This window comes from Bos javanicus, chromosome 28 (assembly GCF_032452875.1).
Source record: "Bos javanicus breed banteng chromosome 28, ARS-OSU_banteng_1.0, whole genome shotgun sequence".
Classification (NCBI taxonomy): domain Eukaryota; kingdom Metazoa; phylum Chordata; class Mammalia; order Artiodactyla; family Bovidae; genus Bos; species Bos javanicus.
This window is the reverse complement of record NC_083895.1, coordinates 43,697,449-43,724,005: the sequence shown is the minus strand read 5'-3', so window position 1 is coordinate 43,724,005 and position 26,557 is coordinate 43,697,449. Positions and strand designations below refer to the sequence as shown.

The following is a 26,557-nucleotide window of genomic DNA, read 5'->3' as shown; positions in this document are numbered from 1 at the left end:
AAAAATATATAAAAATATGATAATAGCAAGTGTCATGAAGGATGTGAAGCAAAGAAAACCTAATAAGCTGTAGGGAGAAGTATACTGGACTTCATCAATTCCAAATACCTTTTATTTAAGATATTCCATTATTTAAAACACCACTTGAATAACAGGAACTACAAAAATCTCCAACACAATGCCTAGACATTTGTAGTTTTTGTATTTTGTTATACATATTTGAAGATCTATTTTATATTTATTACACAATGATTTGCAGCATATTTCTCTCTTCTTTTGTGACAACAAAAGAAAATAAAATAAATTGGAAAAATTGTTTCTAAAAATGTTTATATTCACAATCTGAGTTTTTGAAACACTTTTGACTCAGAGTTGTTTATGTCCAAGGTTGATCTTTGGAGACACAAGTCACCCACCCCTTTCTGATTTCTGGTCCCAGAAACTATGAGCATAATAAAAGCTTGTGCTTACTTGCTCAGTCATGTCTGACTCTTTGTGACCCCGTGGACTGTAGCCTGCCAGGCTTCTCTGTCCATGGGATTCTCCAGGCAAGAATACTGGTGTGAGTTGCCATGCCCTCCTCCAGGGGATCTTCCCAACTCAGGGATCGAACCCAGGTCTCCCACACTGCAGGGTGGATTCTTTACTGCCTGAGCCACCAGAGAAACCCAAGAATACTGGAGTGGGTAACACATCCCTTCTCCAGAGCATCTTCCTGGCCCAGGAATCAAACCAGGGTCTCCTGCATTGCAGGTTGAGCTACCAGGGAAGCCCCATAATAAAATAGCTCTTGCTTTATGTCACCCAGTTTGGGGTGGTTTGTTAAACAACAGAAAATAACTGGCGTGCCCCTCATTCACAAGGTACTTTGACATCCTTGCAGGACCTTCTTCCCCTTCTAGATCCTTCCATCCATGGAGTCACAAGAATGATCACTGAAACTCTCTACACTTCCACTTTCCAGACTTCCTCCCATCAGTGATATCCTCATCTAAGCCATCTCAGCTGCTCTCTTTCAGTTGACAAAAAGGTAGGATTTCTCCAGGATTTTAATGGCCCCCTGAGAAGGATGAGGGACAGAGGTCTCACCCTACTGCCCCTCCAAAGATCCCCTGCCTCCCCCCAGGGTTGTCCACAGGCAGGACATTGAGTAGAACCGCAGGTCATAAAGTCACTATGCCAACCTTCCCATCCATTATAAGGGTCATCACAAGGAATTCTGCTTCCTTGGGGTGGGGGAAGGGCCCAAAGCCAACCATCTTTGCCTCTTCCCCCTCGGGGGAGGTACCAGGGGCGGCTCATTTTGCACCGCGGTTAGAGGGCTAGAGGGGTGGAGGCCCCTGGGCAGCGGAGGTCGTGGGGGCTGTGGCCTGAGGGGGCCTGGAGTGGCCAGGGTCCAGCAGAGCCGTATGTATGGCCGGGTAAATGGAGAGCAGCGGGCCCTGGATACCCGGCCCCGGGCTCCTCCTGTTGCTGTTGCTGCTCCCTCCACTGCTGAGTGCAGGGAGCTTCCAGCACGATGTCCTGAACTGGAGAAATTTCCGCCACCTTGACTTTGGCTGGAAAACCATTCACCGCTACCTCAGCCCAGGCTGGGGAAGCCTCCACAGGAGCATCAGGAGCAAGGCGAGCAAGTTGCATGACTGTGATGGTGCTTTTGACTTCTATTTAGTCTTGGATGCGTGAGTAGCCCTCCCGTCTGGGCCCCTGTGCTTCTCAAGGAGCCTCTGTCACCAAGGTCACTGACGGGAAGAAGGGGTTCAAGGGGTCCCCTGGCTCTGTGACAGAGCAGATGAGGACGGTCTTGGTCAGACCCAAGGAATAGACCTCTATGGCCTCCTTGTTCCTAGACAAAAAGAAAGCCCCAGGCATCTATTTCCTGCGATGTCTACTTCTGGAAAGGAAAAAGGGCACCATAAGGTTTCCCAGTGGCCCTGTCTCTCTTTCTTCAGCTTGGCCAGGATCTGCGATGCACGTGCATGACCTTTAAACACCTGGAGTGGCAGGTGATTGCTAGGCCCCGCCTTCTCAGCAGCTGTGGGAAGCTCACAGTGCGTTTTGGTTTTGTTTTCTTTCCAGAGAGATTGCTGTGTTCTCTGTTAGGCACTCTTGTAGTGTTTCTGCTTGGAAAGTCCTTTGCTTTGCTGGTTGCAACTGTTTTGCTGCTTTCTTCGAAAGCTTGGAGAACCACGTTTTAATTTGTGTGCACTTTAAGAACAATTTGGTTTGTCTACCTGTGGCCCTGGGAAACCTGGGCTGTGCATTAGGTACCTTCTGACCCTCAAAGGAAAGGGCGAGGTGAATCCTCAGGCTGGAGAGATTGCCTTGGTTCTATTTTCAACTCCTCTGTGAGACGGAGGATAAACTTTACTTATTTAGTAGTAACAATGGCTTGACTCTCAGTAGCACTGAAACATTTTTACAGTTTCCAAGGCTCATCACTGGCATCTATCATCCTCAAGACAATCCTGGGAGACATAGTGGGAATGTATTTGCCTATGCAATCTCTTGGAAAAGGGAAATGGACTCCTAGAGGTTGGATGAGGTATGACAGAGGCTGGTGGAGGTGCCAGGACCAAATCCTGCTGGATTCTGCAAATGGGTGGAGGAAAAGAGGCTGTCCAAGAAAGGGACCTACATACCCATTCCCCAGCCTCAGGCCATTACAGTAAGAAGAATAAGCCTCAGTTCAGTTCAGTTCAGTCGCTCAGTCGTGTCCGACTCTTTGCGACCCCATGAATTGCAGCACGTCAGGCCTCCCTGTCCATCACCAACTAACTCCCAGAGTTCACTCAAACTCATGTCCATCTAGTCGGTGATGCCATCCAGCTATCTCATCCTTTGTCGTCCCATTCTCCTCCTGCCCCCAATCCCTCCCAGCATCAGAGTCTTTTCCAATGAGTCAACTCTTCGCATGAGGTGGCCAAAGTACTGGAGTTTCAGCTTTAGCATCATTCCTTCCAAAGAAATCCCAGGGCTGATTTCCTTCGGAATGGACTGGTTGGATCTCCTTGCAGTCCAAGGGACTCTCAAGAGTCTTCTCCAACACCACAGTTCAAAAGCATCAATTCTTCGGTGCTCAGCTTTCTTCACAGTCCAACTCTCACATCCATACATGACCACAGGAAAAACCATAGCCTTGACTAGATGGACCTTTGTTGGCAAAGTAATGTCTCTGCTTTTGAATATGCTATCTAGGTTGGTCATAACTTTCCTTCCAAGGAGTAAGTGTCTTTTAATTTCATGGCTGCAATCACCATCTGCAGTGATTTTGGAGCCCCCCAAAATAAATCTGACACTGTTTCCACTGTTTCCCCATCTATTTCCCATGAAGTGAGGGGACCAGATGCCATGATCTTAGTTTTCTGAATGTTGAATTTTAAGCCAACTTTTTCACTCTCCTCTTTCACTTTCATCAAGAGGCTTTTTAGTTCCTCTTCACTTTCTGCCATAAGGGTTGTGTCATCTGCATATCTGAGGGTATTGATATTTCTCCCGGCAATCTTGATTCCAGCTTGTGCTTCTTCCAGCCCAGCATTTCTCATGATGTACTCTGCATAGAAGTTAAATAAGCAGGGTGACAATATACAGCCTTGACGTACTCCTTTTCCTATTTGGAACCAGTCTGTTCCATGTCCAGTTCTAACTGTTGCTTCCTGACCTGCATATAAGTTTCTCAAGAGGCAGATCAGGTGGTCTGGTATTCCCATCTCTTTCAGAATTTTCCACAGTTGATTGTGATCTACACAGTCAAAGGCTTTGGCATAGTCAATAAAGCAGAAATAGATGTTTTTCTGGAACTCTCTTGCTTTTTGGATGATCCAGCGGATGTTGGCAATTTGATCTCTGGTTCCTCTGCCTTTTCTAAATCCAGCTTGAACATCTGGAAGCTTATGGTTCATATATTGCTGAAGCCTGGCTTGGAGAATTTTGAGCATTACTTTGCTAGTGTGTGAGATGAGTGCAATTGTGCGGTAGTTTGAGCATTCTTTGGCATTGCCTTTCTTTGGGATTGGAATGAAAACTGACCTTTTCCAGTCCTGTGGCCACTGCTGAGTTTTCCAAATTTGCTGGCATATTGAGTGCAGCACTTTCACAGCATCCTCTTTCAGGATTTGAAAGAGCTCAACTGGAATCCCATCACTTCCACTAGCTTTGTTCGTAGTGATGCTTCCTAAGGCCCACTTCTGTGCGTGACCCTCCCAGAATTGTCTGGCTCTTTCATCCATTGGTGAGCAGTCTTATTCACTCCCTTGTCCCCTTGCTCATCCCCTCACTGAAATAATTACTGGAAAACTTCTATACACCACTCACTGTTTTGGGCAATGGAGATAAGGCAGCAAACACAACAGAACTTGAAAAGTCCTTTTCCTCTTAGAGCTTTCATTTTAGGAGGCAAGACATAAATCAAAGAGGAGCTAGGGTATTAGATGGGGATAAACACCAGGGGGAAAATCAGGACAAGAGGATGAGAAGTTTTGAGGGAGGGACTGTTCTAAAGAGGTACCCAGGAAAGACTATAGTGACAGACTGAGAATACTTGGATGACTTTTGAGCAGAGTAGGTGTGTGATTGGATCATGTTTAAAAGAGTCACAGATGAAGGGCACAAGAATAGAGCCTTCTAAGTGAGGGGTCTGGTGCAGGAATCCAGGGAGGAGATGATGGTAGCGTGGACCAGTAGATATGGGTGGCAGTGATGAGTGGAAAGATTCTCGAGCTATTTTGAAATCAGAGACTCCAGGATTCCAGAGAGTGTGGATGGTCGGCGGCTGGGGGAGCCAGGTGCATTGCTAGGTTGGAGATAGGGGTAGGAGAGGAAAGCAGTTTCTTCACCATGTCTTCTTCATAATGTGAGTAAATATTATTATCTCCATTTTACGCATGAGGCCAGGAGGCTGCTCAAGGCCTGGGGATGAATGACCTACCGAAGCCTCAATATAGAATACACAGATACAGAATCGGAGCTCCGGAGTCTTAGTCTTTCTCTTCAACAGTATGATTATAATGTATCTTGATGCGAGTCTCTTTAGTTTATTTCATTTGTACCTAAGATCCTTGGAATTATAGGATCATATATTTTGTCTAATTTTGGATGTTTTTGGATGTTATTTCTTCAAATAATGTTTGTTTCTTTTTTTTTTTTTTTTTGCTTTATTAATGCACACAGTATGTATATCGTTCTGCTTAAGTGTGTCCTGCAGGTCCCTCAGACTCTGACCACGTTTATTCGTTCCTTTTCCATTATGCTCCTAACACTAGACCGCAGCGATTGTCCTGTCCTCCACTTTGCTTGTTCCTTTCTCTGCCTAGTAAATTTTTTTTATTGAACCACCCTAATTATGATTTTTTCAATTTATTATTATACTTTTCTGCTCCAAAATTCCTCCTTGATCTGTTAATGATTTGTCCTTCATGATATTTATTTTGCTCATGTATCACTATCCCAATTTCCTCTATTTCTTTCTCTTTATTTTCCCACTGTCTGAGTATATTTAAGATGATTTTAAGTGTTTTTCCAGTAAGTCTGATGCCTTACAGAGTTTCTAGTAAGTCTGATGCCATTCATCTTCAGGAATGATTTCTGTAATTTTATTTACTTCCTTTGAATGAACAGTGGTCTGGTTTCTTCGTATTTTTTATGATTATTTTTGTTGAAAATTAGGATTTTTATTACTATAATGTGGTACATCTAGAAAGCAGAATTCACCATAGCTCACTGGGTTGTATTTGCTTTCATCTGTTAATATAGACTCATGTAATAGTCCATTTATTCTGAATCATTTCCAAACTACTTTTGCAAAGAATATTCCTTGTTGTTGTATGTGATCACTAGAGTTTCTGTTCCTGTAACTCTTATTCATTGAGTGTATTGACAGAGATTTCCCAAATGCCAGGATCTCAAACAAACATGAAATCATTGCAAAACAGTAAAAAGACATGGGAGTGATGGGAAGAAGCCACCTCTTCCATTCTTTGTAGAATGTTTCTTTACTAGGACATTTCTTTAGCACTTAGCCAGACCACCACTGAGCCTAGGGACCAGCCTGAGGTGGAAACTTAAAGTCTTCTCAAGACTTTCCTGCTCATTCTCTTGGGCTGCGCATATGGGTCTGTTTCTAAATTCACCTATGCCCGCCACAGCTGATTTTAAACATCCTAATTGACACCAGCCAGGTAAGGTGAGTTTTACAAAATCATGTGTAAGTAAGGTCAACATTCCGCCCTCTGGATCAAAGTCAGCTTGGGACAAAGCCGGTGATCAAAAACAAAATTGTCGCCATGCCAGAGAAGGTGTGGGAGAAAGGTGACGAAATATGCAGCAGAACTTTCCTACCATTTTGAAATGAACTATTTGTTGGCTGCACCTTTGCTTTATTGTTGGTTTTTGTTTTTTAGGACTCCTAGAAAGCTGATGCTGATAGGTATGGTTGTTGAGTGTGTCCCTGGGGGAATGAAAGCTTAGATTTTCAGAATCTGCCATGTTGCTGACATCCTTCATGCTATAAGTTGTTGTTTGCAATTTTATTTTCACATTTGGGAGAAACTACTTGAACACAAATTTTAAATCAAACACTCTTACTGTTCACAGCAAAAGTCGTGAGGCTCCTAACCCTTTCCTCACCAGTTTTGATCTCACTTCCAAGAGGCAGCCACGGGATCTCACTTCCAAGAAAAATCTTGCAGATTTTCCTTCTGATAATACGATCACATTTCCAGTCCTGTGCTTGTACTGACTACTGTTTCCTGCTTTTTGAGGCTTACACCTTCTCTACTGAGTTCTTATTAGAGGAGGAAGAAAATTTAGCTTTCTTAGAGGTCAGCTCTCCTACATGACCCTGCCCCAACAACTTCCAATGTCCCATCATAGTTATCTCGGTAGGGTGTTTTGGTCTCAAGCATAGTATCAAAGCTATCCTGCAATTGCTGGTGGTCCTTGTCTCTCCACTCCCATATAAGAGGAGGGCACTGCTGATGCTTGAAACTTGTTTGGCAGAAGCCCATGTGGCTGCTCGGTTCCAGAGTGCCCCCTTCCTAGGGACCCGGAGCTCCCTGTCATAGTTTCCACTGCCATAAACGCTGGTGTTCTCTTATATTCTAGAATCTAACGCTTCGTTCACAATAATCCCACACTGAAACCTTTTGCAGAGTAGTTGGGTGGGTTAAAGACTTGAGTTTCCTTTATATCTTCTTTGGAAGACCCTCTGCAGTGAGGGGGCACTCAGTGGAGAGGAGTGATGGGAGGGAAAGCAGGATGTGGTGTGCATAGTCAGGAAAGGCGTTGCCTCGCACCAAAAGTACAGGAGCTCCCAGGACAAAGTGTGCATTGTGGGTAGGTGGACCATCTCATGCTTTGTCGCCCACAGTTGCCACACACAGCATGTCTCCCGGGTCTGCTAAGTTGAGGGGGTAAATCATGGGGTTTACAGCTGGTTCTTATGATTCACATCCATGGAAATGTTGCTTGATCTGTAAGTAGTTCCATTTTCTCATCTGTAAAATACAAATAATGATGATTTCATAGAAGTGTTCAGCATTGGATATCATGCATGTAATGTGTCTGGTATGTACATACTCCATGCTGCTGCTGCTGAGTCACCTCAGTCGTGTCCGACTCTGTGTGACCCCATAGACGGCAGCCCACCAGGCTCCCCCGTCCCTGGGATTCTCCAGGCAACAACACTGGAGTGGATTGCCATTTCCTTCTCCAATGCATGAAAGTGAAAAGTGAAAGCGAAGTCACTCAGTCATGTCCGACTCTTAGCGGCCCCATGGACTGCAGCCTACCAGGCTTCTCCATCCATGCAATTTTCCAGGCAAGAGTACTGGAGTGGGGTGACATACTCCATGAATAATAACTATAGTATTGTTAGAATTATATACCCTTAGTTTACTCACCATCTCCTAACGGCTTTAGATACAGCCAAGAGGAGTCAGGACGCCCTTGGGTATATGAGAATTACACATTTAAATATGATATTCAGGGTGTTTATGGGCATGGTGATCACTGCAGGTAAAAAGAAGGAGCTCCGGCGGGTTTTCTCAGACTCAAAATCCGTATCAAAGACTTGAGCCAACATTCGCGGAGGAAGAGCCCAGAACGAGGCACCAGCCTCAGTTTCTCTACTACCATGTGCAGAACCTTGACAAAACCATTAGCCAGAGAGACCCACATTTGCCCTCCGTAACTTGGAGCGCATCCTGCAGAGGTGCGGGACTGCGAGGCCAGCAGGGCACGTGGAAGTTCTTCACACCTACATTTAAGAGGTTGTGAGGCTCTCCAGCCTCCCCATTCTCCATTCAGGTAACTGGTCAGAGCCGATGGCAGTGAGAAACTGGAAGTGGGGATAGGGAGGCCCTGCAGCTCTCCCTGACGGTGTGGCATCACGGCACCAGGATAGCAGCATCCTGGACCTAGTGCTGCCCTCCCCATGAATGTTCCCAGAAAAGGCCTTCAGTGTTCAGCGTGGCTCAGCTTTGCAGGCCGATAAGAAAGTAGTAGAATAAAATAATCCAAGTAGTACATCCTTCTCCTGCCTGAGGCCAGGGCTCTTCTTGTCGTGTCGAAATTAGGGGACCAGGAGTGCAAACGTATTAGAATTGCTCAGACTTCTCCAGCCAGTGTATCCTCCCTTATTCCTTGAGTGTCAACCAACCTGGTTTACTACCCAAAGTGTCTCATCCCCAACAAGAGTCAGGTTGGTCACCTTCTCCACCACTCATGCTGGTGAAAGTCACCACCAGGGTGACCCAAAGAGGTTGCTAAGGGAGTATGACAGCCTTCAGCTACACGGGGTGGGGAAGGGTTGCTAAAGACTCTGCTGGAAACTGGAGAGGCAGACAATCTGCCCACCGCAAGGAGGCGCCTCATCCCTCCTAATCAGGTCTTCTTTGTTTTCAGGTCAAACGGCGAAGGCAACACCTGGAATGAAATTTGTGATTTAACAGAACGGCTGCTGAAGAGGTTTACCAAGTATGGCTGGCGTTTTTCTCTGCCAGACAGAGCACACAGCTCTTTACAGTTGGTGAAAATGGGAGTCCTTCGGTTTCAGGAGCAGAGAGCCCTAGGTGGTGTTCTGAGGCAGAATTACCAGTCACACTGATCTTACCAGGTCCCAATAGCTCAGTCGGTAAAGAGTCTGCCTGCAATACAGGAGACCTGCGTTCGTTTCCTGGGTTGGGAAGATCCCCTGGATAATGAAATGGCAACCCACTCCAGTATTCTTGCCTGGAGAATCCCATGGACAGAGGAGCCTGGTGGGCTGCAGTCCATGGGGTTGCAAGAGTCGGACACGACCAAGCAACTAAGTACATGCTCAACATCTTTCTTGACTCCTGCCTGGGAATCAGGTCACAGTGTAGGGGACACCCTTTGTCCTTAAGGACCTCACAGATTAGGAAACAGGCAAGTCACATACCTAAACACTGAGTTAAAGGGTGCCAACGACCAAAGGATAAGAACAAAGGAGTTACTTGCAACTTTAAGGAAAAAGCAAGTATTCTTAGAAAAAGAAGAAGGCAAGCTTGGCTTCCTAAAGACTGTGGAATATTGAACTATATCTTAAAGGATGAGGAAAGACAGGGTAACGGAAACCACTTCTGTAGTGAGTGGTCTGTTTGGCTAGAAAGCGGGGTTGACTCAAGGGACGACTGAGAGATGAAGCTAAACAGGGCAGTTTGGGAGGCTCGTTGTGCCAGGTTCGTGATTACCTGCTGTGAGCAATAGGGAGCTATAGATTATTCTAGGGCAGGGATCTGACATGATCAAGGTTGTGCTTCAGGAGAAAAGTCTGATAATTATGAATTAAATGAGATGGAACTTGAACCAGGAGAAGGGGGAACCCAGCTAGGTAGCAATTTCATGAAAAGATGAGTCAGTGGACCAGAAGACAGTGGGGGAAAGAGAGAAGGATGTGTGCATGAATGGCTGCTGAGAGGTAGAACACTTTCCCTGAGATAAAAGGCAAGCATGGAAGACAGAGAGGAAGGAAGTGTGGTAAGGTCCAAAGAATTTTACATTAGAGGAGAGGTCCGTGGAGAGGCCCTCACGCACAAGTGCATAAGTGGCCACTTTCTTGTGCGTGCAGGAAGCATGCACATGTTTCTGTGTGTGCTTACGTGTGTGTGTGTGTGTGTGTGTGTGTGTGTGTGTCTGAGAGAGAGAGAAAGAAACTTTGGGGGCTTGGGGTGGGGGGATATAGAAATGGACCGAGATGACATCTTAGCAACTTTCAGCAAGATCGTACATCGTACAGGCCTCTGAACCCGTCATGAAAGTATTGGAACTTTCAGGATTAGAGAAACGCACACCAAGGCGAAAGAGTTGGGATGGGTAGGGCAGAAATTGACACGCACCGCTGCCTCTCTGGCTGCTCGTTGATATTCATTTTGACCAGTGTTCATGGCTTCTTATGAGCCCTTGCTTCCTCCCCAGCCCTAAACTGAGGATTTCTCTCATCACCTACTCCTCAGTCAGCAATATCATTCTGCCACTCACCTCAGACAGGTAAGTGTCATTTTAAATCTCCAAGGTAGGCCTGGTGGGCAGGGTCACAGAGAGGCCCAGGGAGCTGAGGGTCTCCACTGGGTGCAGGCTGGGCCAGCCTGGGCTCTCCTGAGTGCCCACTCAGACCCCAGTCCTGATTCCCTGGCTCCCACTGACCCCTGGCTGTACTGACACCAGCAGACTCCTGTGCTGCTGGATCATCTCAACCCCCTCCCAGCCCTGCCCTCCACTCATCCTGTCCTCTCAGCCCTCTTCGCCTTTCTCAGAACTGGCTCACTGTGAGGACTCCTGGGACCTGGAGGAGCAGATGCGGGCCCTTTGTGAACCCTGGCCTGTGTTGGGCACCTGCCCTGCGTGCCAGTCTCTGCTCTGGGCCGTGGGGGAAGAGGGCAGGCAGAGTCAGAACCACACAGCAGGGATGGGCGTGATGAAGTGCTGGAGCTTCACTGTGTGGGAGCTTGGTCCCTTGGTGGATCTGAGACAAGGAAGCCCATGCGTGTGGTTCCAAATACCAGGCAGAACTGGGTGTAGGAGGGAAGCATGACACAGCAGCATCCTAAGTGTGCCAAAAAGCCTGGAGGTGTTAAGACGTGCTTCTAGTAACAGGGAGATAAAGATGCTCCTGATGCGCTGAACCCAGTTCAGTGGGTGAAACACCAAAGAGAGGTTAAGGTCATTTAGAACTAAGTGGGTCCAGGATTTGTGGCACAGCACCGTTTTCAGGACCTTGGAGAGAAGCCACAAGTAGCAGCTTAAACAGGACAGCAAGGTTTCCAAGGAGGAAGTGTGATGGTGTCAGTTCATGGAGACAGGTGGCAGAGAGGTGTCCAGCGAGGACTGGAAACGTACCTCTGGGGGCAGAGCTGCCCAAGGAGGAGAGGAGGACAACTGCCTCTTCCAAGGCATGGGGCTCGAGGCCCGAACCAAGAGAGGTTTAGTGAGGCTCATGGAGGGCCTCCACAGTCCTCTCTGGAAAGTGAAGGAGAGAAATCTTCCATGACAAGAGGGTTCAGGAGAGGGAATGGAGCTCAAGGGAGAGGAAAAGAAGTGAAATCCTGTGTGTGGGGGGTGGGGGGGAGTGGTTTGGATGGGGAGGGGAATACATACCTAGGAAAACAGGTCACCATCAACCATGACCCTCATTCTTCCAGCTCAGGAGGACCCCACAGAATCTTGCTGGGAGCTGGTCTCAGCCTGGGGTTGGGCATTTCCAAAAGTGCCTAGGCATTTAGGAGGATGTGGCAGAGGGCTGGGGTGGGTCTTGCTGTACAAGGTGAGTCCAGAGTGGCTGAGGGAGCCTGATAAGAAGTGTGACTCTAGAGGGTCTGCAGAGGATTTGGGGCAGGACTGGGACCGGGGCTGGTGCTCTCTGAGCCCTATCCACTGGGGCGAGCAGGCTGAGAGGGCACCGTCCACACAGGCCTTGCTCTGGTGCTGGAGAAGCCAGACAGCACGGGGCTAGGAAGCCTCAGGCATGCTGGTGGGGGTGGGTGAGAACTGGGAAGAGGTTCAGCAGCTCCTGTCGTATGAGTGGGGTACTTTAAGAGCAGGAGTGATTGCTGAGGGAAGTAGGAGCCTGGTGTCATGGTATGAGAAGAGCTGGAAGGGCAGCAGAAGAGAGAGCCACTCATGTGAGAACGTTGCCTGATGATGTGGGACCTGGGCAGGAGGCTGTGAGCACTGAGAGTTCCAGCATATTCTGAAGTATGAATGACGAAACTGAAATCTTCTAGAAAGTGCCAGGACATGTGTTTCTGCTCAGCTAGGTAAGATCTGCTTTGGCTTGCCCTGGCAATGGGTCCCAGGTCTCCTCTTCTCATGGGCTAGGTTGAGTAGGTCTGGGGCTCTCATATTTCACTGCACATTGAGCATCTCTGCCTGCAGTGAGAAGCCAGCCTTCAGGGACCATGTAATCCTTAGACTTGCTGTGACAGCTCAGCCCATCACACTGGAAAGCCTGAACCTAAGTCTCTGCCCCCCACCCCAGTGTGTCCCAGTCCCATCCCCTGCAATCTGCTTTAGCAGAGGATGACATCTCATTGTCATGGCAGCCTGGAGTCACTACTCTCCCTTTCATGGACAGCCCTCAGGTCGCTTTTCCAGCTTATGGTCTGTTTCTTCAGGAACAGATGAAGGCCAAGAGCCCTAGACTCTAACAGAGAAGCTTGACTGCTTCCTTTAGTGCTTGTCCAGAGGGAGAAGTGGCTGGGAGGGACCAAGTCCTCCTCAGGGAGCTGCGGCTGAAGAGGAGGGGCCAGGGCAGCGCATCATCAGCAGAGTGACTTTGCCAAACGCAGCCTTGCCTGTTGGAGGATAATGTGCCCTCACCAGGGACCCCTTAGGTGCCAGCAGTACCGCCAGTCATGTTGGGGGTGCTGGATCCACAGGTGCACATCCGGAGTGCTCCCCTCTCAACACAGATAGTTAAGGCAGGGCCCTTGCTGAGTCCCCTGAAGTCTGGATGCCTGATACAGGGATGAGCACTTTGAAAACCAGGTCCTACTTGTGGGACAGAAAAGCAGCTTCCTCCATACCCCTGAGTCGGGAATGAAGAAGGGGTAAGGGCTGGTGCTGTCCGTGGCAGATACATGGGCAGAAGAGTGAGGACAGGGCCGCTTGTGTCCCCTCAGGTCCAGGCAGGTCTGCACAGGGCAGAATGGTCCCAGGGCAGCCGGGGCTGTTTGTAGCCATCAACACCCATTCCTCCTCTATTCTCCTTTCGAATCGTTTTCAGAAATGAACTAAAACAAGGTCTTCAAAGACTTCGGGGGGTAAGGCCCTCAGGAACCAGAAGATTGCACGATGGATTGAAAAGGGTACGGACTCTATAGGTCAGAGGATTTATTCTGCTTTGTCAAGTTCTTAAAGAATTATTGGGTCATCTCACTGCCCTCCCCCAACTTTCCTTTATTTTGTTTCAGGCAGGTGATGAGATTGCGAAAATTTACTCTGCTAGTAAGTTGCCCGCTGACGTCACTGTGCTCAGGTGGGACAGAGCCAGGCCTGGGCCTCAGCGAGGGCTGGTGCACACCCTCCTCGGCCAGCTCCTGGCGCTGACTCTTGGCGCTAGCTCCTTGCCCTCTCTGTGCTGCAGGTCCCTCCTCCCCACAGTGAGGATGAAAAGCTCCCCCAGGGATGTTCCTGAGAACCACATGGGGTCATGCTTTAAATTCCTAGTTCTTACTAGATATCATTGCTTGACCTACAGTTGGACTGCATGAAAAAGAAAAGAGAAATTCCAGGGACAGTGAGTGAGTAAATATAGTTCAGTTTGGGGAGCAGAGGCCTTGGTGCCCCGGCCTGCCCACACTCTGTCCACCACGGCACTGGCTCTGCCCCTTCAGCCTCTCCCCTGTGGTTGACTCTCGTCCTGTGACCATGTTTCCAACAGTGGGAAAGGCTGTGCTCGGCCCAGAACCACCGGCATGTAGACTGTAGGGCTGCGGCCTCATCAGGAAGGAAGCGCAGGCTGCTGGGAAGGCAGGGAGCTGGGCGGGGCTGCTGCCCAAGCCTCTGGCAGTCAGTCTGGGTGCTCCTCCCTGAGCTCAGCTGAGAGGCTTGTCCTTGCCAGCGAAGTAGCTGCAGTTGCCATTCAGGATAAAGGCTGTCCACCTGCCCCTAGTGAGGGTCACTAGGAAGCACTCTGAGCCCGGCTCCTCATCTGTCACGTGAGTCCTAGACTAAGGGTCCTTCTCCGTCCAGGTGCTCTGGGTGGTGGGTACTCAGGTCAGGGTGGCCCCTCCTCAGGAGGAGGAGATGTGGGCGCTGCACTGTGGACCTGGCAGCCTGAGGCAGGTGCTTGCTGACCAGGCCACTCCCTGCTTGTTCTGCAGACAATAAAGCTGCCAGCATGGTTTATGCTTTGACTGCTGGATCACTGGACAAATGGACAGTGTGGGCTGCTATGCGGGAAGTAAGTCCCATCCATCATTTCCAACTTTGTGTCCCATCTGGTTGTGTATTTTCTACTCACAGTCTTTTTTTCTATTAGTCCAACAGGTTGAAGAATTTTAAGACCAAACTTTATGCCATAGGTATGAAAAACTCTCAGAGAAACCAGGTAATTCAGAACAGGTAACCAGGCGCCGCCCTTGAACCCAGTTGGGGAAAATTTTCAAAGGCAGCTGTCCCAGCATCACCCAGTGGATGTCCCTGTACCCCAGCCCGAGTGTTTGGACAACAGGTAGTCACTTCAGATGAACAGAAGGTGTTGTGTAAACTCTACACCAGAGGTGTGGGTGGAGGAGCTCTCCACGCCCTGAGGGTGGGGTACTGACAGATGCCAGGCTTGGGGTCCAACCTGGCAGCAGGCAAGAGCCTATTTCCCGGGACAGAATGCTGTGTTCTCAACCCTTGTGTGTTTGCCAAGCCATCCTCTCTCCCTTGTAGTTGTTTGAAATTGTGGGTGCAAAGACCCAGGTATATGAGCTACCCAAACCTGATGACATGGAAGGCTTTATTGTATCGGTGAGTGTGGGATAAATGTGAGAAGGAGGTTGGGGTAGCTCCTCACCATGCTCATGTGTGTCTCTCTTCCTGACCCTACCACCTATGATACTCTCTTCCAGCTCGTGGGAAATTCCTGTAAGCAAGTTATGGGTGGGGACACCTACTATGCCTGTGTAGGAGGTACGTGCTGGGGTCACTGTTCAAGAGTAAATGACATTTGCGTGTGCGTGATGTGAATGTGCCTGAGTCTGAGGTGTGTGTCTCTGGTGTAAGTGTGAGTCTGTGTGTGTGTGTGTGTGGTGTCTTGGTGTGTGCTGTGTGTGTGCATGGAGTGTTGTTGCAGAAATATGTCGCGTATGTTATTGTGTGTTGAGTATTTAAGTAAGTGTGTGTGTGAGTCATGTCTGCCATGGATTATGATGTAGATATTGGGTGTAATTACCTTTTCTTCTGGTTTTATTGAGATATACTTGACATACAGCTCTGTATAAATTGAAGGTATATACCACCAAACGACTTCACATACATGTGTTGGGAAATAATTACCCTAGTAAGATTAGTGTAATTACCTTTTTAAAATTCAAAGCTAAACAGTTTTACTTAGATATAAGAAAAATAAAGCACAGATTAATAAGAAATGTATTTTAAGTAATAAGAAAATTTATTTTTAAACTCTGAATGGAACACTGGCAAATGTAATCCAACAATATATGAAAAGGACAATACATCAAGACTAACTAAGGATCACCTCAGAAATGCAAGTTTGACTCAGTATTTGAAATATCAGTGTAATTTACCACATCAGCAAAATGGAGAAAGAAAATATGACTTTTTTCAATGGATGAATAAAAGAATTGGACAAAGTTCAAGTCATAAGAGGACCATAGTCTGACAAAGGCAACCACACAAATTCTCACAGCCAACACTATACCCAGTGATTCAACAAGGATGGCCTCTCTCTGAGGTCTCGAACTTGACGAGGATACCCTCTCTCCCCTGGGAGGGTCCCTGCCTCGGTGTGGGAAGCACCCTGTGCAGTCAAGTTTCTATTAGAAGCGCTCTCTCTGAGTGAGCTCTGTGTGTGCCAGCCTGAGCATCCACATCACTGGGATTTGCACAGTTGAGGCAGGTGGATAAGCACAAGCTCCCACGGGTAAACGGCTCCCAGCTGGATGCAGCTGGACGCAGACCCAGGAGACTGGTCCTGGTTGCGGTGCTCCAAACTGCAAGACCACGGTGCAGTAGGCTGTGGTCACACAGAGCAGCGCTCATATCCGAGATCTGCTGCCCACAGGTACAAAACCAGGGCAAGTTGCTGAGTATCTGGCAGCTCCAATTTCATCTTCAGAGTCTAAATAACAAACATCCACTATCACATCTGCAAAGAGATGTAGACGCAGTGGGATTCACAGTGACTGGCACAGTATCTGGAAGCTGGTGGTCCTTGCCAACAGGAGCTGGCCCCTGGCTCTGCCCCCACTCTCATGCAGAGCCCAGGTTGGGGAAGGAAATGGTTAAAGAACACCCAGGATGAAAACGTCCTCAGCTGCACCCACTGTAGGTCACGTCTGACCCTGACTCCTCCTGTCTGTGACCCTGTGACCTGCAATGCGAAGTGTAGATGTGAGGAGAGACACACACACGTGCAGGGTCTTTCCCTGCTTCTCTGGTGTTGCTGCCAGCTGTCTAACAGCCTGACAGCTTCCATGCTCTGATCATGTCCCCAGGACACACACAGCCCTGTCAGACCCCAGGGGAGGAGGCCTGTTGTCATCCACGCCCTGTGGTGGCCCAGCAGGGGTGACAGGTGCCCACTGCACACCCTCTGCCAGTGAGGTCAAGTGGTACTGCTCTAACCCTTACCACCGCCGGCATCTTGTCGAAAGCCGTCTCACAGCACGGCTGTCACTGGGGGGAAAGCTCAAGGCAGGAACCTGGGCCTGAAACAAACAGAAGCTGTCACTCTGAATAAGTCAGTAGGCTGGGCGTGAGGAAGCCTGGAGGAGGTGAGCATGAGGCAGGTCACTTCTTCAGCCTCTCAGGACTAAGACTCTACTCCAAGACTAAGCAGAGGCCTCTGCCCGCCTCCTTGCCTCCAGGCCTGTGCCCCAGGCCTGCCTCCAGGCCTGTGCCCCAGTCCCTCCTCTGCCCAGGGCACGAGGGGCTGAGCAGGCCGCTTCCCTTCCCACCTGACCACAGAAGCTGAGGCCCTCCAGCTGGATCATCAGACTCTCCAAGGACCAGCCTCTGCTGTAAGCTCACCTGCTGCAGAGGCTGTGGGGTCAGGGGACTGAACTTCCTGAAAAACCTCCCTCAGCTTTACAGGCTTCAGCTTACCACCCTTTCAGATGTTACTCTCCTGGTGCCTCAGTCCCAGAGCCTCTCCTGGTCAGCTGCCGCTGCAGCTTCCCACAGCTTTACAGGCTTCAGCTTACCACCCTTTCAGACGTCACTCTCCTGGTGCCTCAGTCCCAGAGCCTCTCCTGCTCAGCTGCTCGCTGCGGCTTCCCACAGCTTTGATGTTTTTCTGTCACTTGTCACTTATGTACTGTGACTTCTGCTTCACTGTGTCCATGGCTATTTTAATTTTTATCATTCACCTCGCTTTTTCCTACCTTTTATTATGGAAATGTTCATAACTATAGCAAAACAAAGTGAACACGGATGTACAGTGGACTCTCCTGTCTCCACTACCTGGACTGACAGCATTTCTATCATCGTTTATCATGGGGTTACCTCACCTCCAAACCCTTCATTGTGCCTAACTTTACCTGGTAACTGTTTTTGGTTGAGTTCTCTTTTTGAAATGCAGCAGACCTAAGTGTATCATTTGATGAGTTCTGACAAATGCACAGGGCACCCATGTAACCCCAAACCCCACGAAGACTCAGAGCATTACATCTGCACCTAGAGTGTCCCCTCAGCTCCCTTCCCAGGCAATCCCTCCCCCACCCCCTCGAGACAGCTACTCCCTGATTTCTTCCTCTACAGTCTAATTTGCTGCTTTGGAACCTCTCCTCAGTGACTCACAGGGATGAGCACAGGATCTGGCCCCGGGCACTCGCCACTGTGGTTTGGGGATTCACCCACCCTGTGGGTTGCTGGGTTTGCTTGAGATTTGACCCTGGAAGGCAGGCTGGAGGCGGCAGCCTGTCACCCGTTTTCCTGTATGTGACCAGACCAGAGTGAGTGTCTGCAAGAACCCGGCAGCAAAGGCCATAGTAGGAACCAGTGCAGAGCAGGGCTTCCCTCTGGTGTCCAGCTCTGCATCCTGGCCAGAGATTCTCTGTGAGGGGGGGGTGGGCAGGCTCTGTGGGGCAGGAGGACCTGAGGCATAAAGGATGGTCACAGACGGGCACTCCTGCAGCCAGCCTGGGCAGAGACTGCCCCTCCTCCAGGATAAGGTCCCCCCTTGTCCCATCCCACTTTCTCCTGAGCTAACAATCACAAGGAGTTCTGCTTTTATATGTAAATTCCTACCTAAATATACTTTATGAAGATATTTTTCCTTTAGTGGGATCTTGCAGTACATAATGTTTTCCAGCCTCTGCACAGTATTCCCTGCATGAATGGACCAATGTATTTCATTAGTCTCCCTTGGTCAGTATTCAGATCATTCCTAATAAGTATACTACAAGTCACATTGCAGGGACTGTTCTGATGGTTACCCCTCTTGGGTCAGAGTATCCCTGGGATCAAGACCAGAAGTAGAACTGATACCTTGAGAGGCCACCCAGCTCACTGTGGGCAGTGTCCAGCTTGTCTCAAAATGGCCGTGCCAAGCTGCATGTAGGGCTCCGCCATCTGCCCTCCCCAAGGCAGGTCACCTCTATCCGTGCACCCTAGTCAGTCTCATGCAGGTTGCATGCCCTCTTCAAGCTCCTCTCCACCTGGCTTTCTCAGGGAGCCTACCTTCCCATAACTCTGTCTAGCGGCCCCAGGTGACCTGGTGTGTAACTTTTCTTCCAGAGAGAAAGCTCTCTCCTCCACAAAGGATCAGTAACCCTCAGGCTGTTGGTCCTTCTGCCTCTGGTGGGCAGCTGCACTGTGCATGGGAAATGAAGCCCTGTGCACTGATTTCCGTTCTTCTTGCAACTTCATTTTCATCCTGTGGGGCTAACTGTTGAGAGGAATTAGGATATGGGGTGTTGGGAAACAGAAGAGGCTGCTGCCTGGACAAAGAAAACTTGTTTATTTTGAACTCTCTTCTGCTCAAAAACCTGAAACCATCACCCTGCCTTCCACTTTGGAGACTTGCCAGAGTTTAGAAGCCCTCCTTTGAGAGCAGCACTGCCTGGGGCAGAGGGGCTCTGCTGCGAAGGTGAAGCAGCACCTGAGCAGGGCTGGAGGCAGCAGGAGACCCAAGGTGGAAGGAAGGCACCAGGCGGAGGGCAGTGCGCACTGCCACTGAAGAGGCAGCATGGTCTGTGCTCTGGGCTGTCAGCTGGCCCTGCCCTCGGCTGCTGCCCTCCCTCCTGTCACCCACATGGAGGAGGAGGCAGAGTCCAATCTTTACCATGAGGCTGGGGCTTGCCAGCTCCTCTCTGGTTCCAACTCAGTCCAACGAGCTGAAAAATCCACGTATCAAAGTGTCAGGGAGGATGTGTCCCTGGAGAGGAGTGTGATAGATGTTCAGAATTAAGGCAGGAATGGGCTTCCCTGGTGGCTCAGCTGGTAAAGAATCCGTCTGCAGTGCGGGAGACCTGGGTTCAATCCCTGGGTTGAGAGGATCCCCAGGAGAAGGGAACGGCTACCCACTCCAGTATTCTGGCCTGGAGAATTCCATGGACTGTATAGTCCATGGGGTCGCAAAAAGTTGGACACGACTAAACAACTTGCACTTCATTTCAAGACAGGAGCAGAGGCGGTGTGAGTGGGTGCTGGGTTAGGTACTTGAGCTCAGATTCTGGCCCTGTACCTGCCAGAGAGTAGGGGGAACCTCTTGCCCTATCTTAGCTCCAATTTCACCCTCTGTAAAATTGGGAGTAGTAGATCATGTGTACCTCGTGGATTCAGGAGACTTAAAGGAAGAAGTATAAAGATTGATAGGCGCACTGTAGATGCTTGCTTGTGGAGAACATCATTTTGAATGAACACAGCAGGTGGTGCCTTGCATGGATTTTCCCACTTCTGGTTCCTCTTGTCTTTTTGGCAGGAAGGCTACACGGTCTATTTTTGCCTCATCTAGAGCCCGACCTCTCCATATTCTGGCAGTTAAGGTTTCCTTTCTCTGCCTGTGTCTACTTACAATATAGTTTATTCGTTTAGAGCTATGCTTCTTTGCAAAAAGGAATCCTAAAATGTAAATTGCAGACAATCCGCTTTGAGACTGAGGGGCAGCTGCCCTGCTCAGGTGGACCCAGTTGTGCTGGCAAAGGTGTATGTGTAAGACACAGTCCCACCTGCTTTTTCTGGGACAAATACAGATTCCCATGTCTCGGTGAGCAGAGAAGGTGCTTCGGCTTTTGTGTCATAGTTCAGCTGACCATATGTGCATGGGTTTACTTTGGGGCTGTCTATACCTATGTGTCTCTTTCTGTATTAGTACCATACTGTTCTGGTTACTGCAGCTTTGGAGTATAGTCCGAAAATAGGAAACATAATACCTCTAGCTCTTTTTTTTTTTTTTTTAATTTTACAATATTGTATTGGTTTTGCCATATATCAACATGAATCCACCACAGGTATACACGTGTTCCCCATCCTGAACCCTCCTCCCTCCTCCCTCCCTGTACCATCCCTCTGGGTCGCCCCAGTGCACCAGCTCCAGCTCTGTTCTTTCTTCAAAAATTTTTGTTTATTTGGTGTCAAGAAAGTATGCAGACTTTAAACATGGGGTGCGATTTTTGGAGAACCCTTGAAAACCTAAAAAAACTTATCATCAAGCCAGCTTCAGCCCACAGGCTGAGAATATATTTTCTGCAAGGAGAGAAATTGCAAACTTGGCCCTGATCTGATGGGAACTGCGGGGATACCTGAAGCAGGAGGAATCAGGACTGCCAGATAAAAGTCTGTGCTGGCATTTCTGAGGAATGCTCCTCGAGTTAACTGACCTTGGACAAATGAAGCATATGGGATTGAAATTCACCAACTTTGTCCAGGAGGCACAGGTGGAGGCTAATGACCTTGGGCTTAGAGCAAGAAGACTTGCATGTTATCCTGGACAACTCCCCAGATTGTTGTGCTTAGCCTCTTAGTCAGATCCAACTCTTTGTAACACCATGGACTGTAGCCTTCCAGGCTCCTCTGTCTATGGGGATTCTTTGGACAAGAATCCTGGAGTGGGTTGCCATGCCCTCCTTCAGAGGATCTTCCCAACCCAGGGACTGAATCCCAGTCTCCCACATTGCAGGTGGATTTTTTACTGACTGAGCCAGCAGGGAAGCCGTCTTCTCTGGGTCCCCTGGTATTTGCCTCCGGGACCAGAAATTCCCAGCAGCCTAGAGAGAGGCTATGGCCCAGAACTTCACTTTAGCATATCAATGTCTCTCACCCTGGCAAAAGGAAGTGCTGGTGAACCCTGGGGGCATTGTGTGAGGAACATGAAGGGTCAGGAAGAGGGAAGGGAAGAGCAGTCATTGAATACTTCAGAACCACATCTAAGACAAGGTTTTATCCTCCATGGGGGATTCTCTTGTGCAGGGTCCTTTCCTCCTTGCTTGCCTCACCCAGGTCCTGGCCTTGCTTCTGGGGTCTCTAGCCTGCTATAGGCACAGAGAAGCACAGGGAAGAGGAATAAACCCCAAGTGCGAGAAAGTCCTTTGTGTAGCTGGTGCTACACAAAGCACCAGCCTTGTGTGCTCAACTCAAACAAGGGTCAGATCTATCTTCAGCTTGCTTTATCTTGGTTCCTGTCTTTGTGTAAGGGAGGGCCTGGTGGAGAGCACTGCCTGCAATGCCTAGGGAAGACTCTGGGACATATGGGTCAGAAACCCGAGACTGGATTTGCCTCTGTGGTGGGGATGACATTGGGTGCCTTTAGTGAGTTTGATGGGTCAGGGGAAGTAGTAAGAGGTCCCCTGAGTTCTCAAAGCCCAGCCCTGCTGCCTCAGAGTGGACCGTCAGTGACAACAGGTGAGCCCAGGGGACAAATGGGTTATTCAGACCCTGGTTCCTTACGGGTGTCCCCGGGGAATGCAGTTATGGGGTGACCTGTAATAATTGTGAAGTCGGAAGGAAGTCAGGACTCAACCACTCCTAACACAGAAATTTGGATGTTGCCCTTGCAGAATCCTACCATCTCGGATTTTATGCACCTGACCTGAGTCCAGACAAAATTAGTGACTATACTTGCAGATATAAACTGGACAAAAACAAAGTCTACAGTAAGTAACCCCCCACCTTGGTGCCTCTAAGTGACAAACTTTCCACACCACACTGCATTCCCTCAGCCAACCCAGCCGTCAGATGCCTTCCTTACCATTCACTTAGACACTCTGAGGATAGAAGGAGTGGGGACAAGCAGAGGCAGGGACGTGGCTAGGAAACCTGGCCCCCTTGCCCTTCATCTCAGGCTGGGGAGTGATCAGTCCCCAACAAGTCAAGAAAGCCTTGGATCCGGGCTTATCCCTGCAAAGGCTCAGCCCTGCTGGGAGCGCTGGCTCTGCCCTCATGCTACATTCTCCCACTATTTCCTTGGCCCTCCCTCCCCTTGAGAGAAAGGACCTGAATCTTATGAGTCTGTTGGTGAGAAGTGGAGGCAGCCCTGGGGCCCTGAGTCTGTGCAAGGTGCACTGAGCTCTCCCAGGAGAGTGGGGTCACCGGGATTGAGAAAGGATGACAACAGCCAGGCCTGGGCCCTGGGATCTTGGCTCAGGCCCATTTTACATGTGTGATTTTGACCTAGTGAATGTTCTGTTCTCAGCCTCTATTATCTGTAGTGTAAAATGGGGTCTGTAGGGTAGGTGCACTAACTAAGCCCTGCCGCCGCCGCTGCTGCTAAGTCGCTTCAGTCGTGTCCGACTCTGTGTGACCCCAAAGACGGCAGCCCACCAGGCTCCGCCATCCCTGGGATTCCCCAGGCAAGAACACTGGAGTGGGTTGCCATTTCCTTCTCCAATGCATGAAAGTGAAAAGTGAAAGTGAAGTTGCTCAGTCATGTCTGACTCTTAGTGACCCCATGGACTGCAGCCTACCAGGCTCCTCCATCCATGGGATTTTCCAGGCAAGAGTACTGGAGTGGGGTGCCATTGCCTTCTTTGAACTAAGCCCTACCATATACATAAGGCTACTATTTGGAAATATTCAGGCACAAATATCCTCCACAATGGGGGAGCAGCCTGAGAAAGCCCACAGTGGGGGCAGGAGATGTGCCCTCATCACTGAGGCAGGTCTGACCTCCCCCAGAGAGTGCCTGGAGATAGTTGGACTTCCTCTTCCTCCTTAACTCTCCCAGCCAGCCCCCTGATACGTTGATTGGATATGATTATATTATGTTCTCTGACTCCTCATTCCAGGGTCATCTGATAAACCCAGAGCGAGTCCTCTCCACCAGGACACTTCTGGACCATGTCTCCTTACATGGGTGCATAGAACAGGCAGGGCTCTGCCATTTCCACACTCTCACACCACACAGGGTGTAAATGGCCTTGGGGGTTAGATTTCCCTTGGTCTGTACTTTCTCAGGAGTGGTTCCTACCGTAAATCATTTGTATGGAGAACGTATGTTTATTGAGCACCTGCTGCATCAGGTTATGTGCTAAGTGGCTTATATGCACGATCTCAGTTAATTCTCAAATGAGACCTAATTGTATGTAGCTGATGCAGTAAGAGCTGGAAAGCAGTGATCTGACCACCTAGTCTGGGCCTTTGGCCTTGCTGATGAGAGTTCTTGAAAAAGGTTGGGAACAACCTATCATCCAATAAATGTTCTCAGACACTTCTATTACTGTTTTCTCACTCGTGGTGTCCTCAGTTTCTCTCTGAGGTGGACCAGCACAGAGATCTCACATGGGAGAGCTTATTCCTGCTGGGCTCTCTGCTGACCACCATGGTGGATGTGGCTGGAGGCTGACCAGAGTGGTGGATCAGCAGTATTTATTGCCATGAGCCCTGAGGATTGCCATGAGTGCAATGAGGATTCATTTGGTAGTCTCTCATTATAGTTTACTCTGATTAAAACATCTGGGAAAACTTTTTAGTAAACACAGAAAAGCATAACAAAGATTAATTTTAAAACCAACATTTCTGTATGCTTTATATTGTCTATCTTAAGTGTGTCATGATTTCACATATTAAGAAATCTTTAAACATGGTGTTCTTGTGACCCTCGGTATATGAGGTGGCTGCCATTACCTCACTCTCCCTGCTGTGTGAACACTGTGGAGATTATACTACATTTTCTTGTGATTTTTTTTTCACCCTAATCTCAGCCATTCTACCCCTCAGACACAAATCCTTCCCCCTAAATAAACTTAGTGATTAGTTTTTTAATATCAGTACCAATGAAGGGGAAAACAGTTCAGAACTTCATCGCTAATGTGAGAACTGAATTATGGCCAAAAGCTGGTCACTGGGAAGGGAACCATCTGAGAGGGAAGGCCTGACCTGCAGACAGTCAGGGGGTGAGTTTAGTTAGGGTTCAGGAGAGGGAAGGCTCCACAGCCACTCACCGTGCACCGGCGGGGGCTCCTGAGGGCCATCTGCCAACCCCCACAACATTATAGAACAAGCCCGGACACAGGGGCTTCCCTGTGTGCACAGACAGCACCACCACCCACCCAGACGCTCTGCTCACTAACCTGCGTGTCATCCGTGACTTCCATTTGTTCTCATCCCACATCCAGGCCACCTACAGGGCCTTCTGCCTCTGTATCCAAACTCATCTGGACTTGGACAGCCCCTCGACACACTCACTGTACTTAGAATAAAGCCCACACCCCTTCCCAGGGTCCACGAGTCCCCCACCACTCATCTCTTTCCGTCAAGAAGTTCAGCTAACTGTGCCACAGGCCATGGCACAGGTGCCCACAGCCTGGCACTCTTCCTCAGAACTTCCCTTGCCTTTCCCCTCATCTGGTTTCAGCTCCAGGAACATTGCCTCAGAGACCTTATCTTTAATGAGAATTCTCAATAACATACAAAAGTGGCAAAAATTGTATAGAGCCCTTGAAGCAGCCTTACCTGCTTTCAATAATTATCAACGCTGGCCAATCTGGTTTGCTTATATTTTCACCATTGATTATTATAAAGCAAATCCCAGATATCCCCCATCATGTTCTGTGTAAATATTTCATTTTCTCTTAAGGAGAAATTGTGTCTCTAAAAGACTAAGCAGTTATTCCTTCCACTCCCTTCCCTATTCCTTCCCTTGCTTATTGACATCATGGTGCTTTTCTCCCTGGCATTCATTTTGTTGTTTGGTACTTTATTGTCTGTCTCCATGTTGAGTCCCACAAATGTCAGGCCCTTAAGAGCAAGCTTCTGCCCACCTTGTTCCCATGAAACACCTGAGCCCCTGCACCGTGCCTGGTGCATGGTAGGGTGTCAGAAGAAGGCAGAGAAGAGAAGCTGCTTCTGCCGGAGCGGTGGCTCTGCTTACCAAGGGCAGGCAGAAGGGGAGGGGTGGATGGATGGACAAGTCCATTGACACTCTTCATATGATTGTCTTTTAGCTAAACCACCTGACTCAGTGACTGGAGAAAAACTAGTCTGCATAGGACATGTTTTTCTTGAGGCTGGAAAGTAAGTGTTTATGATCTGGGGCCCTTTGGGCAGGTTTCCCCGCCATGAGGAGTCCGGAGTGTGGGATGCCCCATTTACTGAGGGCAGCACATGTCTGTCTCCAAGACGGCTCAGGCATCCTCCACCCCTGTCCTGGTTGATAATCCCCTGAGGTGTTCAGAGATCCGCTGTGGGCTGTGACCCAGGCTCTGCTGAGGAGGGCAGGATGTGGGAGATGGTGTGTCCCAGGGATGGTACCTTTACTCCAGGAAGCTTTTCCAGACGAAGCCAACATGCTGTGTACATACAGAGTTGGGATGGTGACACATACAGCCATCCTTAGTCACTTAGTCCGTGGTCATGAGGGTATCTAACCCCATGCAGGGCTCCTCACTGCCTGGTCTGCCTTCATTTCAGAGGTCAGTCGCATGTTGTCTGGGCATCAGCTTTCCTTGCGCATGCTTCCTGCTCCCTGGAAGCTCCAAATGCCTGATGTTTGAAGTCATTACAATAAAGACATCTGGGGAAACAGATTGAGACAAGTGCAAGAACTGTCAGGTGTCACCTTGTCAGCATTTGCCCTCTTCTATGCTTTAGGGTGGCCATCGTTGATTACTCTCTGAACAGGGAAAATACCTGGAGTGAGCGAAGCCTGAAAATTACCAGCAGGGACTGTGTGAGTGAATGTTGGGTTGCAAGAGAATCTGCTTGGGAGGAAGAGACAACCAGGGATGCAGGACAGGGGAACAACATCATTGGGAAAGGGCCAGCCAGTTTGGTGCCTGAGTTCTTTATCAGGGAGCTATCCCCACAACTCTGGTTTGTGAAATTCACTGGAATGCCTCTATGAGTGTCTCAAGGTGCAGCTGGCTATCTGGGTCCTACAGAAACTGCCTTCTCTGTGAACCAAGTATCGTTGAAGGTATGTGCAAGGAACCAA

At 49.0% G+C, this 26,557-nt stretch overlaps 1 protein-coding gene across 2 annotated transcripts; it reads left to right on the top strand.

The window, feature by feature from the left end:
* The first annotated feature begins 1,046 nt into the window (after positions 1-1,046).
* LOC133240561 (anthrax toxin receptor-like) lies at positions 1,047-26,207 on the top strand. Of its 2 annotated transcripts, XM_061405599.1 has the most exons (12): positions 1,049-1,682; positions 8,902-8,973; positions 10,435-10,506; positions 13,241-13,322; positions 13,428-13,461; positions 14,340-14,419; positions 14,498-14,566; positions 14,896-14,973; positions 15,075-15,135; positions 22,185-22,280; positions 25,569-25,638; positions 26,035-26,207. In XM_061405599.1, the coding sequence occupies exons 1-12, from the start codon at positions 1,426-1,428 to the stop codon at positions 26,108-26,110; spliced, it is 1,047 nt and encodes a 348-aa protein (XP_061261583.1). In that variant the 5' UTR covers positions 1,049-1,425; the 3' UTR covers positions 26,111-26,207. The 2 variants fall into 2 exon arrangements, with proteins under 2 accessions (XP_061261584.1, XP_061261583.1); XM_061405600.1 differs by lacking the exons at positions 25,569-25,638; positions 26,035-26,207 and adding an exon at positions 23,412-23,839 and having other exon boundaries at positions 1,047-1,682.
* The last annotated feature ends 350 nt before the right edge of the window (positions 26,208-26,557 follow it).